This window comes from Oncorhynchus gorbuscha, linkage group LG12 (assembly GCF_021184085.1).
Source record: "Oncorhynchus gorbuscha isolate QuinsamMale2020 ecotype Even-year linkage group LG12, OgorEven_v1.0, whole genome shotgun sequence".
Classification (NCBI taxonomy): domain Eukaryota; kingdom Metazoa; phylum Chordata; class Actinopteri; order Salmoniformes; family Salmonidae; genus Oncorhynchus; species Oncorhynchus gorbuscha.
Window position 1 is genome coordinate 47,024,551 of NC_060184.1, and position 15,320 is coordinate 47,039,870.

Here is a 15,320-nt window from a genome sequence, read left to right on the forward strand (position 1 = left end):
GTGGTTAGAGCATTGGGCTAGTAACCGGAAGGTCGCAAGTTCAAATCCCCGAGCTGACAAGGTACAAATCTGTCGTTCTGTCCCTGAACAGGCAGTTAACCCACTATTCCTAGGGAGTCTTTGAAAATAAGAATTTGTTCTTAACTGACTTGCCTGGTTCAATTTAAAAATATATATATATATATATATATATTTATTATTCATGGTTAATAACTTGCACAAAAAAACATTATATAGTGTGATATGATAAAGATACTATTATTGTGATTTAAATCATGTAATAAGGAAATGGATGTCTGTATTTTCTTTGCGCACTTTACCTCTCACAGTTGTGGGCTAGTCCATGGTTACATCGAACAATATGGTTACGTGGGGACGTTAACTATGCCTTGGGGTTATTGTCACTTCTCTGATGTCATATTTGGGCTCGATGGGGGGGGGGGTTGTTGGGTAGGCTACTGAGCGGGAGTGACTCGAGTCTCCGCCGAGCCGCGGTGCTGTGATTGTTGCTCACATACTCCACTCTACAAAGTGATCCAACAGCAAATATATTTTTGTTCAGCAAAAATTCCATATTCTACAAACACAAAAAAGGAACAGAAGGAACTGATATCCAGAGGGTAAGTTACCGAGGGCCCGGGTGGGTGTAATTACGCATTATGCATTACGTTTTAATTGTTAATATCACATTAAAAACAGGATTGATTTGACCTGTATATATATATGAATTTGAACGGCATATAATAAAAAGTTGGTTTAATTTACAAACTATTATAATTTGACGCATATCTTCAACTTTCTTACCGTTATTTTTTCTTCTTTCGGGCTTACTTCACGCATAGCCAACAGCCAGTCAAAGGCATATGCCCTTTTCTCCTTTTCGTTAGGTGGTCAAACATAACCAAAAATGGAAGCCACCCCGGTTGAAATTTTCAAAGACGATAAGTGCCACTTGGCGCTCGGCGAAGACTGTTATATGAATTCTACTTCGCAGTCTGGATTTGCAGCAGGTCACAATCTGACTTTGGACTCTGACGGGGAAGAGGAGTCAATGTCCCCGATAATCCCCATTATCACAGCTGTGTACTCCGTGGTGTTTGTGGTGGGCTTGGTGGGCAACTGCCTCGTCATGTATGTTATCATCAGGTAAGGTTTATTATAATTGATTTGCACACTCATCTCAATATTGCATTGATATCAATTGCCAATATATAGGCTATTGCCAAAGAGTTTAGGCAAATTAAGGGTTACACCAAGTATGCTAAATATACAACATTTCAGTAAGATGCCCATGCAAACACCTTACCACATTTTCGCACACAAAATTAAACTAAAAACTGAAGTTTTGAAACATTTGCAACACTTGTGAGCCACCCAGTGGCAGGTGCATGTTTAAACCTAATAGTACATGTACAATCACTATATGATTTGTTCGGCTTGATTATTTTTGTTTCAATCATAACATACTGTACAGCTCTATTGGAAGGAAAATACTTTTTTTTTACTATTGGGACTTTTTACAATTAGAATGCGACATCTGTTGGGGACAATGTTGAAAAGTGTTCTAAATGTGTAAATGAAATGTGCCAAGCCTATGAGAAATAGTGTTCTTTGGGCAGAGAGAAAGCGCATTAATTGCATTTAAAACCAGTGGCGCTCTATCATGTTGATAGGGTTGCTTGCACCTCGTTGGGTTTTATTTAAGGTGTGTAAAACAGATAAAACAGTGCTGGTGTCATACGCAGTGCACCAACGCCTCACAAAGCACTCCAGACTAGAGACAATTACCTCAAATCAGATTGATTGCACATTATCTTCCGGTGAGCAGAATTCCGTATTTTAGACGTCCATGGATGTCTGCGTCAGAACATGCTCGTTGGGCTGTCATCCACAGGGCCTTTCCGTCACCTCGCCAAGTTAATTCCATTGATTAGTAAATAGCGATATACTCTCAGCTCTCTGTTTTATGTAGCCAGCTCAGTTTACAATTGACATATTTTTTTCATCTGACTGATTTTTTCCCTTCTCATTAGAAGGAAATGTGCTATCAGAGCGGTGATTTAATCGTACAGGCCTAGATTCAATCAGATCGAGCGTTAACCATTGATAATCAGCATTGGCCGACATCCGCATAGCAGATGTTTTGGCCTTCCTTATTATCCCTACCGCGTTATATTTTCAAAACGGCAATTGTAAGTGTAGAATCTGTCGATGATAGGAATAATGACCGTGTGAAATGGGAGCATGTCCAAGGTATTGATACAAAAAAGCAACTGGCTAAACTAACTTCTAGTGGATCATGTGTATGGTAACTGACCAATAGTCTATAACGCTATACTGTATGTAAAATGCATTCAGAAAGTATTCAGACCCCTTCCCTTATTCCACAATTGTACATTACAGCCTTATTCTAAAATGGATTAAATACATTTCCTCATCAATGTACAACAAAATACCCCATAATGACAAAGCGAAAACTGGTTTTTAGAAATGTTTGCAAATTAATTTAAAAAACAAACAAACAGAGAAACCTGATTTAAATAAGCATTCAGACCCTTTTCTATGAGATGAAATTGAGCTCAGGTGCATCCTGTTTCCATTGATCATCCTTCAGATGTTTCTACAACTTGATTGGAGTCCACCTGTGGTAAATTCAATTAATTGGACATGATTTGGAAAGGCACACACCTGTCTATACAGAGTCCCACAGTTGACAGTGCATGTCAGAGCAAAACCGAAGCCATGAGGTCAAAGGAATTGTCCAAAGAGCTCCGAGACGGGATTGTGTCGGCACAGATCTGGGGAAGGGTACCAAAAAATGTCTGCAGCATTGAAGGTCCCCAAAAACACAGTGGCCTCCAGCATTCTTAAATGGAAGAAGTTTGGAACCTCCAAGACTCTCCCTACAGCTGGACCCCAACCAAACTGAACAATCGGGGGAGAAGGGCCTTGGTCAGGAAGGTGACCAAGAACCCGATGGTCACTCTGACAGAGCTCCTCTGTGGAGATGGGAAAACCTTCCAGAAGGACAACCATCCCTGCAGCACTCCACCAATCAGGCCTTTATGGTAGAGTGGCCAGATGGAAGCGATTCCTCAGTAAAAGGCACATGACAGCCAGCTTGGAGTTTGCCAAAAGGCACCTAAAGAACTCTCAGACCATGAGAAACAAGATTCTCTGGTCTCATGAAACCAAGATTGAACTCTTTGGCCTGAATGCCAAGCATCACATCTGGAGGAAACCTTGCACCATCCCTACAGTGAAGTATGGAAGTATGGTGTGGGGATGTTTTTCAGGGACTGGGAGACTAGTCAGGATTAGAGGGAAAGATGAACGGCGCAAAGTACAAAGAAATCTTTGATTAAAACCTGCTCCAGGGAGCACGTGATGCCGCTGAGCAGACGTTGACAAACCGAGCTCTTCAAAGTTATTCCATTTGTCACGCCCCCTGGTCGTAATTGTGTTTATCTTCATTTATTTGGTCAGGCCAGGGTGTGGCATGGGTTTTTGTATGTGGTGTGTTGGTATTGGGATTGTAGCTTAGTGGGGTGTTCTAGTTAAGTCTATGGCTGTCTGAAGTGGTTCTCAATCAGAGGCAGGTGTTTATAGTTGTCTCTGATTGGGAACCATATTTAGGCAGCCATATTCTTTGAGTGTTACGTGGGTGATTGTCCTTAGTGTCCTGATGTTCCTGTATCTGTGTTTGCACCAGATAGGACTGTTTCGGTTTTCACATTTTCATTATTTTGGTAGTTTTTCATGTATAGGTTATTAAAATAACATGAATCATCACAGTGCTGCATTTTGGTCCGACTCTCCTTCACCACAAGAAAGCCGTTACAGAATATGGTTGCCTAAATATGGTTCCCAATCAAGACAACGATAAACACCTGAGTATATTTTGGTTTAGTCAATATCCACTGGGCAAAGCAAATTAGTGGGCTTAGGCCCACTACCCCCCCATTTATGTTTCTCCTCTCCTGAAAAGAGACTCAAGCAGCCCTTACTGTGGGCAGTAAATATTCAGCCATAAATGTCTATTCACAACGTTTGTTTTCAACTTAGAGAGCTTGCAGGTTTTAGGTTACGCCAAGGTTTAGCACTTGAGCAAGATGGATAGCGAGCAACAACGTATCTCTACAATTGTATTCATGTTTGATTGTTGGGATTGTGCTTTTAAGTCTGACAATTGGGGTGGATGGGGTTTCTGGTTTTGTTGATTTTTCCATGTTTTTTGTTGTTTCTTTCCTAAAGAGACACATAGGTCACTTCAGTGTTCAAACTAAAGTTGAAATATTACCTGACTATTTACATACGAGAGAGAGATTCCCATTCGGTTATATATTTGCAATCCAATTTATGCTTAATCCAAAAGGTCTTAAAGGTCTTAACAGCACGATTAAGAGGAAAAGAGTCTTATACATACCTTAAGATATTAAAGGCTGACATTGTGTTTCTACAAGAAACACATCTTATAGCCAGTGAACACAAGACATTGAAGAGGGAATGGGTAGGACAAGTTTTTGCATCCTCTTTTAACCCCAAAGCAAGAGGAACTGAAATTTTGACAAGTAGACACATCCCCTTCTGCGTCAACAACACCATCGCTGATCCCTCTGGCAGGTTTGTTTTGGTGCAGGGGCATATGATTTCAGAGTCTTGGACCCGATTGAATATTTATGCTCCTAACTTCGATGACCATATGTCTTCATTCAGGCTGCTCAACCAGGATAGCTACTGGTTGGAGGAGATTTACATTTTTGTTTAGATACAGTTCTTGATAGGTCCTCTGATAAAGCCTCACTTCTTACCAAAGCCGGTAAGCTCACCATGCAATTCATGAAAGATCTTAATTTGATAGACATCTGGAGACAGTTGCACCCACTGGATAGGGACTACTCTTTTTATTCACACCCACACAACACACTCATAGATAACTTTTTTACTATCGACCCAACTGTTTCATAGAGTATTAGATATCGAGTATCTCCCCAGATTGCTTAGTGACCATTCTCCTCTGGTATTATCAATCTCCATTCCTACCAAGGTAAATGGGGCATATAGATGGAGACTAAATTCTACACTCCTGAAGCAACCTGAATTTTGTCCATTCATCAAGGAGCAGATCAATATTTTTTACTTTGACAAACAAACCCTCCGCTCCTGACAGTTACATTCTTTGGGACACATTGAAAAGCCTATCTGAGGGGAAAGATCATTTTCTATACTAAAGGGTTGAAGAGAAAACACGGTGTGGAACTGAATGTCCTTGAATCTGAAATCTCTGACCTAGAGAGAACCTACCAAAGAAGCCCGGCTAAAGATCTATACAGGCTTTTGGTAAATAAAAAACTGAAATATAATACTCTGAACACATATCAAGCTGAGAGGGCCCTCACTAAATCAAACAGCGTTACTACGAGCTTGGAGAGAAAGCACACAAAGTATTGGCATGGCAACTGAAAGCAGAGAAAAGTAAGAGGACAATTAATGCTATAGAAACTCTTACTAATGAGATATCTTTCGCCCCTACTGAAATTAATGATACTTTTAAGAAATACTACGAAGTCCTCTACACTTCCCAATCAAGCGATGATCTATCAGAGATCGACTCCTTTCTCTCCTCTCTCAACCTCCCATGCCTGGCAGAGGAAGACAGAGAGCGCCTGAGTGAACAGTTCTCAGTTCCTGAATTGTTGGGGGCATTAACTTCTTCGAGATAGGGGGCGCTCTTTTAATTTTTGGATAAAAAACGTTCCCGTTTTTTAAACAAGATATTTTGTCACGAAAAGATGCTAGACTATGCATGTAATTGACAGCTTTGGAAAGAAAAAACTATTGACGTTTCCAAAACTGCAAAGATATTATCTGTGAGTGCCCCAGAACTAATGCTACAGGCGAAACCAAGATGAAATTTCATACAGGAAATGGTACAGAGTTTGAATGCCCTGTGTTCCAATGTCTCCTTATATGGCTGTGAATGTGCCAGGAATGAGCCTGCACTTTCTGTCGTTTCCCCAAGGTGTCTGCAGCATTGTGACGTATTTGTAGGCATATCATTGGAAGATTAACCATAAGAGACTACATTTACCAGGTGTCCGCCCGGTGTCCTCCGTCAAAATTATTGCATAATCTCCAGGTCCATGCGCGTTCCATTTCTTCAGAGGAGAAACCAAACTGCCACGAATGATTTATCATCGATAGATATGTGAAAAACACCTTGAGGATTGATTCTAAACAACGTTTGCCATGTTTCTGTCGATATTATGGAGTTGAACAAAACGGAGCGATTTGTCCTACACAAATAATCTTTTTGGAAAAACTGAACATTTGCTATCTAACTGAGAGTCTCCTCATTGAAAACATCTGAAGTTCTTCAAAGGTAAATTATTTTATTTGAATGCTTTTCTTGTTTTTGTGAAAATGCTGCATGCTGAATGCCAGGCTTAATGCAATGCTAGGCTATCAATACTCTTACACAAATGCTTGTTTAGCTATGGTTCAAAAGCATATTTTGAAAATCTGAGATGACGGTGTTGTTAACAAAAGGCTAAGCTTGAGAGCAAATATATTTATTTCATTTCATTTGCGATTTTCATGAATAGTTAACATTGCGTTATGGTAATGAGCTTGAGGTTATAAATAGGATCCCGGATACGGGATTGCTCGTCGCGACAGGTTAAATCCATACCTTCTAATAAATCTCCTGGGAAGGATGGCTTCCCTCGAGTTGTATAAAGAATTTAGGGAGCTGTTGGTTCCCTACCTTTATGGAGTTACTTAAAAGGCTGGGGAGGACAACTGCTTTCCAGAGTCTTTCTCTCAAGCAGTGATTACTGTACTTCACAAGAAAGGGAAAACCCTGCTAAAGTGTGCCTCCTATAGACCAATCTCTCTCCTTAACACAGATTGTAAACTGGTCATCAAGATGCTATCTAAGAGACTGGAGTCATGTCTTCCCCTGTTGGTCAACCCGGATCAGACTGGCTTCATAATTAATAGATTGTCCTCCAATAATCTCAGAAGGTTCTTTGGTAGAATTCACCTTCACCTAACAAAAACAAAATACTTAGTGTCGCAGTCTCCCTCAATACCGAAAAGGCCTTTGATAGGGTTGAATGGCCATACCTCTTTCGCGGCTTGGAAAAGTTTGGTTTAGGTACCGTGTTTGTACATTTAATAAAATCACTCTACAAATCTCCTAAGGCTAGGATTGCTATCAATGGGACTACTTCCTCCTCTTTCCCTCTCTATAGGGGGAACAGACAAGGTTGCCCATTTAGCCCCCACCTCTTTGCCCTCGCCATCGAACCGTTGGCTGAGACTATTAGAACGTACCCTGACATACATGGCATTGAGGTGGGCCCCCATACCCATAAGTTATCACACTTTGTGGACGACCTTATCTTATTTCTAATGAACCCAGAACATTCTCTCTCTCACTTGCAGATCCTACTACGGTGTTATAGTTCTTTCTCTGGATATAAGGTCAATTTCGATAAAAGGGAAATCTTACCGTTATCTGTCTTTGACCACCATACCATCAAGCACAAGTTTACTTTTAGATGGTCGCCTATGGGCTTCACATATTTGGACATAATGGTGGATGGTAACCTGAAGAGCCGCTATAAACTCATTCTGGCCGGCTGGTTGCAAAAGGTGGAGGGTAACTTGTGTAAATTGATGGACTTGCCTCTCACTCTACTGGGTAGAATCAATGTAATTAAAATGAAGGTCCTGCCCAGATTTTTATATTTGTTTCTATCCCTGTGCCCGCAGCATTCTTTTCCTCTCTCGACAAGCTGACTTATCTGGCACGGCAAAACCCCATACGGTTGGCCTGGATAAACTGACCCTTGATTACAGTCAAGGGGGCTTAAGCCTCCCCAATTTTAGAATGTACTACTGGGCTGCACAGTCTAGGTTTCTGGCTCAGAGGTTTGACAATGGTCCCTCTCCTTCATGATTGAACATTGAAAAGTTTGAGGTAAATGATGACACTGGGGCAGAATTGTTTTACAAATGGGACAGAAAATCTATAAAAACCATCACCAACAACCCTTTAATCGTACATCCTGTCCTGGCATGTTGCAAACTGCATGAGCTGTTCAGACGAGAGGGATTTCTTTCCCCTAAAACCCATTTATGGAACAATAGATTGATTCCTATGTTTTTCCAGAATAGTACATTTAGACCATGGTCTGATAAGGGTGTCACTCTTCTGCAGCATTGTTATGAGGGAGTTCTTATGTCTTTTGATCAGCTGAAACAGAAATACCACTTGCCTAAACATGGACTTCTTTAGCTACCTACAACTACGAAACTTTATTAGGGGGACTCTCAAGGGACAATGGAACCTACCTAAGATGTCACCTATTGAACAATTCTGCCATGCAGACCAAACACTGTTCAAGACCATTTCCAATGGTTTACAATCCTCTTATGTCAGGATTAACACTGCCTGAGCTAGATAAACCCGGACTTAGATGGGAAAAAGATCTGGGTATTAATCTTAATGAGGGTCTATGGAGTGACCTATGCAGGGATGGTGTTACATCCACATTGAACTCCAGATACAGACTGATCCAGTTTAATTTCCTCCATCAGCTCTCTATCACCCCATCTAGACTGCACAAGTTCAAACCTGATATATACTCCCTGTGTTTTAGATGTGGCTCAAATGAAGGAACATTCCTCCATTCCACTTGGCAGTGTTCAAAACTACACGGTTTCTGGCAGGGGGTATGCGATGCCATATCCTCAATTCACAGGGTTGCATTCCCTTTAGACCCGGAGGTCTGTGTACCGGGTAACTTTACTAACTCGAATCTTAGGCAAAGCCATACTATAAAGCTAACAGAAATATTGCTAGCGATTGCCAAGAAATGTATTGCCTTGAAATGGAAATGGGATTCCCCCCCTGCCAGTTGCAATGTGGCGATCGGAAGTTCATAGTTATATCCCAATGGAGAAAATCACTTACTGCTTAAGTTAGAGACATTTTACAGAATTTGGCAACCTTTTATTGACTATGTGGAGAATCTCACCCTACATCACATTGATTGAATCTCTATATAATCTTCACATGATGTTTCACACATAATGTATAATATGTAGAATACAGCAGGTATATGATCCAATGTCTCATTATTATAATTTTTTATTTTACTCTTTATTATGACTTATTTATTGTATGTTTGTATATATATATATATTTTTACACTCGTCTGTTACTGTCACTTTGTCATAATGTTGTCTAATATATTTTCACTTTTGTTTTGAATGTTCTTAATTGGAAAATGCAAAAATAAACTACATTTGAAAAAATTTAAAACCTGCTCCAGGACACTCGAGACCTCTTACTAATGTTTACTGTCCAACAGGACAACGACCTTAAGCACACAGCCAAGACAACGCAGGAGTGGCTTCGGGACAAGTCTTTGAATGTCATTGAGTGGCCCAGCCAGAGCTCGGACTTGAACACAATCAAACATCTCCGGAGAGACCTGAAAATAGCTGTGCAGCAATGCTCCCCATCCAACCTGACAGAGATTGAGAGGATCTTTAGAGAAGAATGGGAGAAACTCCCCAAATACAGGTGTGTCAAGCTTGAAGCGTCATACCCAAGAAGACTTGGCTGTAATTGCTGCCAAAGGTGCTTCAACAAAGTACAGAGTAAAGGGTCTGAGTACTTATGTAAATATCATATCAAACATTTCTAAAAACCCTTTTTTGCTTTGTCAATGTGGGGTATTGCGTGTAGATTCAACAGGGGAAAATATATTCAATCCATTTTAGAACAAGGCTGTAACGTAAGAAAATGTGGAAAAAAGTCAAGGGGTCTGAATACCTTCCGAATGCACTGTATATATGGCTATAGCCATTTCAGATCTTAAAGATTATCTGGGATTCAAACAACAGCAAATGGCCACCCAACCCCTTTATGGGGCAAACAGCTGAGGAATGGGGCTTGAGAAATGTAACCACACTCATATGAGAGAGAGTGATGGATGCAAGGACTGACCATCCATGAGATCAGCATTTTTTGGTTTTGAAGCTTAGACAGTTGAGACAGCTACTGACAGTTGAATTAAACTTTTGAGACATTTATAAGTTGTCCTATTTTCTTCAAGAATCAATGGCAATATTCACTGAGTGTATAAAACACTAGGAACACCTTCCTAATATTGAGTTGCACCCCTTTCGCCCTAAGAACAGCCTCAATGGACTCTACAAGGTGCCTAAAGAGTTCCACAGGGATGCTGGCCCATGTTGACTCCAACACTTCCCACATTTGTGTGTTCTTTGGGTGGTGGACCATTCTTGAAAAACGTGAAAAACCCAGCAGCTTTGCAGTTCTTGAAAACACTCAAACCAGTGCGCCTGGCACCTACCACCTACTACCATACCCATTTTAAAGGCACTTAAATGATTTGTCTTGCCCATTCACCCTGGCACACACACAATCCACGCCTCAACTGTCTCAAGGCTTAAACATCATTATTGTCTCCTCCCTTCATCTACACTTGTTGAAGTGGATTAAATAGGTGACATCAATAAGGGATCATTGCTTTCACCTGGATTCACTTGGTCAGTCTATATCATGGAAAGAGCATGTTTGTACACTCAGTGTATAATGTATTTGAAAGTCAAAACATGTATTTACCAATCACAGATTGCCACTTTAAAGTAGAAATTGTTTAATGTGCCCAAACTAGTGTTTGGGACACTAGTTAAAAGTATAAAAGCTGCTAAGCTAGCCCTGCCAAGTGTCATTTTCTCCCCTAGTTACAGAAATAGTTTTCCAGAGATATCAAAAGACCTTGTATGATCATTTTTGTATTACTTTTAGTCTGCCCCGTGTTGTTGGGATTATCAATAGAATTGAAAATCACCAGGTCAGAGGATGGCGAGAAAGACACTTATTCCTGCGGACGAATGACAAAATCGCCCTCTAGTGGCCTCATGGGTGGAACGTTATTCATATTTTTCATCATTAATAAACATGATTTATTTTTTAAATGCTGAAAATCCAGTATTTCTGTGTCAAACGGTTTGGTTATATTTCAGTCTTTTGTGATGTATATAATGTCTAATATTAGGATAGAAACTCAAAATGTAATACATTTCAACTCTCTATCTGACATGGTACATGTGTATTCTTTTTTAAAGACCATAACCTGTGTGTGAGGTGTATACTTTTGTGTCAATGTAGATCTGTTTAAGACTACCAAGAAATCCTCTGTGTGACCCTGATTTAGCCCACTGCAGTAAAAGGTTTAACAGATGGAAAAGTTTTCCTTTGGGTTTCATTTCGTTCTTTCATCAGCTGTCGATAACAATAATCGCCTGGGTTCAAAAACCATTCGAAATCTTTCAAATACTGTTGGCATTTGCTCTAGTCTAGCCTTTTTCAAACCTCTCCACGGGGACCCACAGCCATTCTATGTACAGTGCCTTCAGAAAGTATTCCTACACCTTGACTTATTCCACATTTTGTTGTTACAGCCTGAGTTCAAAATGGTTGAAATGTATATTTTATCTACACACAATACTCCATAATGACAAAGTGAAAACATGTTTTCAGAAGTGTTTGCTAATTTATTGAAAATCAAATACAGAAACACGGCATCTCATTTACATAAGTATTCACACCACTGAGTCAATGCATTTTAGAATCACTTTTGGCAGCGATTGCAGAGTCTTTCAGGGTAAGTCTAAGAGCATCGCACATCTGGATTGTACAATATTTGCACATTTGATTCATTCTTCAAGCTCTGTCAAGTTGGTTGTTGGTCATTGCTAGACAGCCATTTTCAAGTCTTGCCATTGATTTTCAAGCCAATTTAAGTCAAAACTGTAACTAGGCCACTCTCGAACATTCAATGTTGTCTTGGTAAGCAACTCCGGTGTATATTTGGCCTTGTGTTTTAGGTTACTGTTCTGCTGAAATTGAATTCATCTCCCAGTGTCTGGTGAAGAGCAGACTTAACCAGGTTTTCTTCTATGATTTGTCCTCTGCTTAGCTCCATTCCGTTTCTTTTTTATCCTGAAAAACTCCCCAGTCCTTAACGATTACATTCATAGTCATAACATGATGCAGCCACCACTATTCTTGAAAATATGGAGAGTGGTACTCAGTAATGTGTTGTATTGGATTTGCCCCAAACTTAACACTTTGTATTCAGGATAAAAAGTGAATTTCTTTGCCACATTTTTTGCAGTATTCCTTTAGTGCCTTGTTGCAAACAGGATGCATGTTTTGGAATATTTTTATTCTGTACAGGCTTCTTTCTTTCACTGTCAATTAGGTTAGTATTGTGGACTAACTACAATGTTGTTGATCCATCCTCAGTTTTCTCCTCGCACAGCCATTCAACTCAGTAACTACTTTAAAGTCACCATTGGCTTCATGGTGCAATTCTTGAGCGGTTTCCTTCCTCTCCGGCAACTGAGTTAGGAAGGACTCGTGTATCTTTGCAGTGACTGGGTTTATTGATACACCATCCAAAGTGTAATTCATTTTGTATTACCCATCTACCAATAGGTGCCCTTCTTTGCGAGGCATTGGAAAACCTCCCGTCTTTGAAATTCACTGCTCGACTAAGGGACCTTACAGATAATTGTATGTGGGGCACAGAGATGAGGTAGTCATTCAAAAATCATGTTAAACTATTATGCACAGAGTGAGTCCATGCAACTTATTATTTGACATGCACATTTTTAGGATTGCCATAACAAAGGGGTTGAGTACCTACTGACTCAAGACATTACAGCTTCACATTTTTTATTAATTTGTAAAAAAAAATCAAAAAACATAACTCCACTTTGACATTATGGCATATAGATGATTTCAAATAGTATTTAAACTCAGGTATGGACCTTACACATTCTACCCTACATTCTTTACTCTATGCTGTTTCTGAAACAGGTATACAAAGATGAAGACGGCCACCAACATTTACATATTCAACCTGGCTCTGGCCGACGCCCTGGTCACCACGACAATGCCTTTCCAGAGCACTGACTACCTGTTGAACTCGTGGCCGTTTGGTGAGGTGGTGTGTAAGGTGTTCATATCCATCGACTACTACAACATGTTCACCAGCATCTTCACCCTGACCATGATGAGTGTTGACCGCTATGTGGCCGTGTGCCACCCGGTCAAAGCCCTGGATTTCCGAACACCCATCAATGCCAAGATGATCAACGTGTGTATCTGGATGCTGTCGTCGGCAGCCGGGATACCAGCACTGCTACTGGGGGGCACCCAGACCAACAATGGTGAGAAAGCATGCAGACACACACACAGTCATGAAGCACGCACACAAAAGAATGCATGCGCATGGATCCACACACGCACACATTTCCGAAGAGAACGTCATTAAAATTTTATGCACAGTTTGCGCTGGTTACTTTATGCTTCTGTCTCTCTCCCTCTAGGCACCACGGAGTGTGCCTTACAATTCCCGGAGCCATACGTGTATTGGGACACCCTGATGAAGATCTGTGTGTTTGTGTTTGCCTTCGTGGTGCCCGTGCTCATCATCACCGTGTGCTACTCCCTGATGGTGCTACGACTCAAGAGCGTGCGTCTCCTCTCGGGCTCCCGGGAGAAGGACCGCAACCTGCGACGCATCACCCGCCTGGTCATGGTGGTGGTGGTGGTATTCGTAGTGTGCTGGACGCCCATCCACATCTTCATCCTGGTCAAGGCGCTCGTGAGCGTTCCAGAGACCACCGCCGTCATGGCCGCCTACTTCTTCTGCGTAGCGCTGGGCTACACCAACAGCAGCCTCAACCCTGTCCTCTACGCATTCCTGGATGAGAACTTCAAGAGATGCTTCAGGGACTTCTGCGTCCCGACAAAGCTGAAGAAGGTGGACAAGGGGTTGGGTAAAAAAGGCACCGTAAGGTCCCCGGAGGCCCCAGTTCCACTGGAGAACCCAGACGGGACTAGAAAGCCGGCATGACTAGCCATGGAAGTGTCTTTCATTTCTCAAGTTGGAAAGGAAGACTCTAATGATCTGGGCCTAACCCAGGCGATATCAGGAATGTGAGCACAGCAGTGCTACTGTTCCTTTGTAAATAGCCTTCCACAAGCTTCCCACAATATGTTGGGTGAATTCTGGCCCATTCCTCCTGACAGAGCTGGTGTCACTGAGTCAGGTTTGTAGGCCTCCTTGCTCGCACACACTTTTTCAGTTCTGCCCACATATTTTCTATGGGATGGAGGTCAGGCCTTGTGATGGCCACTCCAGTACCTTAACTTTGTTGTCCTTAAGCCATTTTGCCACAACTTTGGAAGTATGCTTGGGGTCATTGTCCATTTGGAAGACCCATTTGCGACCAAGCTTTAACTTCCTGACGTATGTCTTGAGATGTTGCTTCAATATATCCACAGAATTTTCCTCCCCATGATGCCATCTATTTTCTGAAGTGCACCAGTCCCTCGTCCAGCAAAGCACCCCCGCAACATGATGCTACCACCCTCGTGCTTCACGGTTGGGATGGTGTTCTTCAGCTTGCAAGCATCCCCCTTTTTCCTCCAAACATAACAATGTTCATTTTGGGCGAACAGTTATATTATTGTTTCATCAGACCGGAGGACATTTCTCCAAAAAGTATGATCTTTGTCCCCATGTGCAGGGTGTTTGGAAATTGCTCCCAAGGATGAACCAGACTTGTGGAGGTCTACAATTTTTTTTCTGAGGTCTTGGCTGACTTCTTTTGATTTCCCCATTATATCAAACAAAGAGACACTGAGTTTGAAGGTAGGCCTTGAAATACATCCACAGGTACACTTCGAATTGACTGAAATTATGTCAATTAGCCTATCAGAAGCTTCTAAAGCCATGACATCCTTTTCTGTAATTTTCCAAGCTGTTTAAAGTCAGAGTCAACATAGTGTATGTAAACTTCTGACTCACTGGAATTGTGATACAGCGAATTATAAGTTAAATAATGTGTCTGTAAACAACTGTTGAAAAAATTACTTGTTTCATGCACAAAGTAGATGTCCTAACCGACTTGCCAAAACTATAGTTTGTTCACAAGAAATTTGTGGAGTGATTGAAAAACGAGTTTTAATAACTTCAACCTAAGTGTATCTAAACTTCCGACTTCAACTGTAGTAACCAAAAAAGTGTAAAACAAATCAAAATATATTTTAGATTCTTCAAAGTAACAACCCTTTGCCTTGATGACAGCTTTGCACACTGTTGGCATTCTCTCAATCAGCTTCATGAGGAATGCTTTTCCAACAGTTGAAGGAGTTCCCACATATGCTGAGCATTTGTTGGCTGCTTTTCCTTCACTCT

General features: G+C 41.1%; 1 protein-coding gene across 1 annotated transcript; it reads left to right on the forward strand.

Moving 5' to 3' along the window:
* Positions 1-482: 482 nt before the first annotated feature.
* LOC123991716 (delta-type opioid receptor-like) lies at positions 483-14,163 on the forward strand. Its single transcript, XM_046293366.1, has 4 exons — positions 483-620; positions 888-1,146; positions 12,932-13,284; positions 13,444-14,163. The coding sequence occupies exons 2-4, from the start codon at positions 908-910 to the stop codon at positions 13,971-13,973; spliced, it is 1,122 nt and encodes a 373-aa protein (XP_046149322.1). The 5' UTR covers positions 483-620; positions 888-907; the 3' UTR covers positions 13,974-14,163.
* The last annotated feature ends 1,157 nt before the right edge of the window (positions 14,164-15,320 follow it).

What these genes read in the sequence shown, in the direction of transcription:
- LOC123991716 (XM_046293366.1), top strand. Translation starts at nt 908, where the DNA reads ATGGAAGCCACCCCGGTTGAAATTTTCAAAGACGATAAGTGCCACTTG. An exon ending in GTCATGTATGTTATCATCAG is followed by an intron (nt 1,147 to 12,931) that starts GTAAGGTTTATT and finishes TTTCTGAAACAG; the next exon opens with GTATACAAAGATGAAGACGG. An exon ending in GGGCACCCAGACCAACAATG is followed by an intron (nt 13,285 to 13,443) that starts GTGAGAAAGCAT and finishes CTCTCCCTCTAG; the next exon opens with GCACCACGGAGTGTGCCTTA.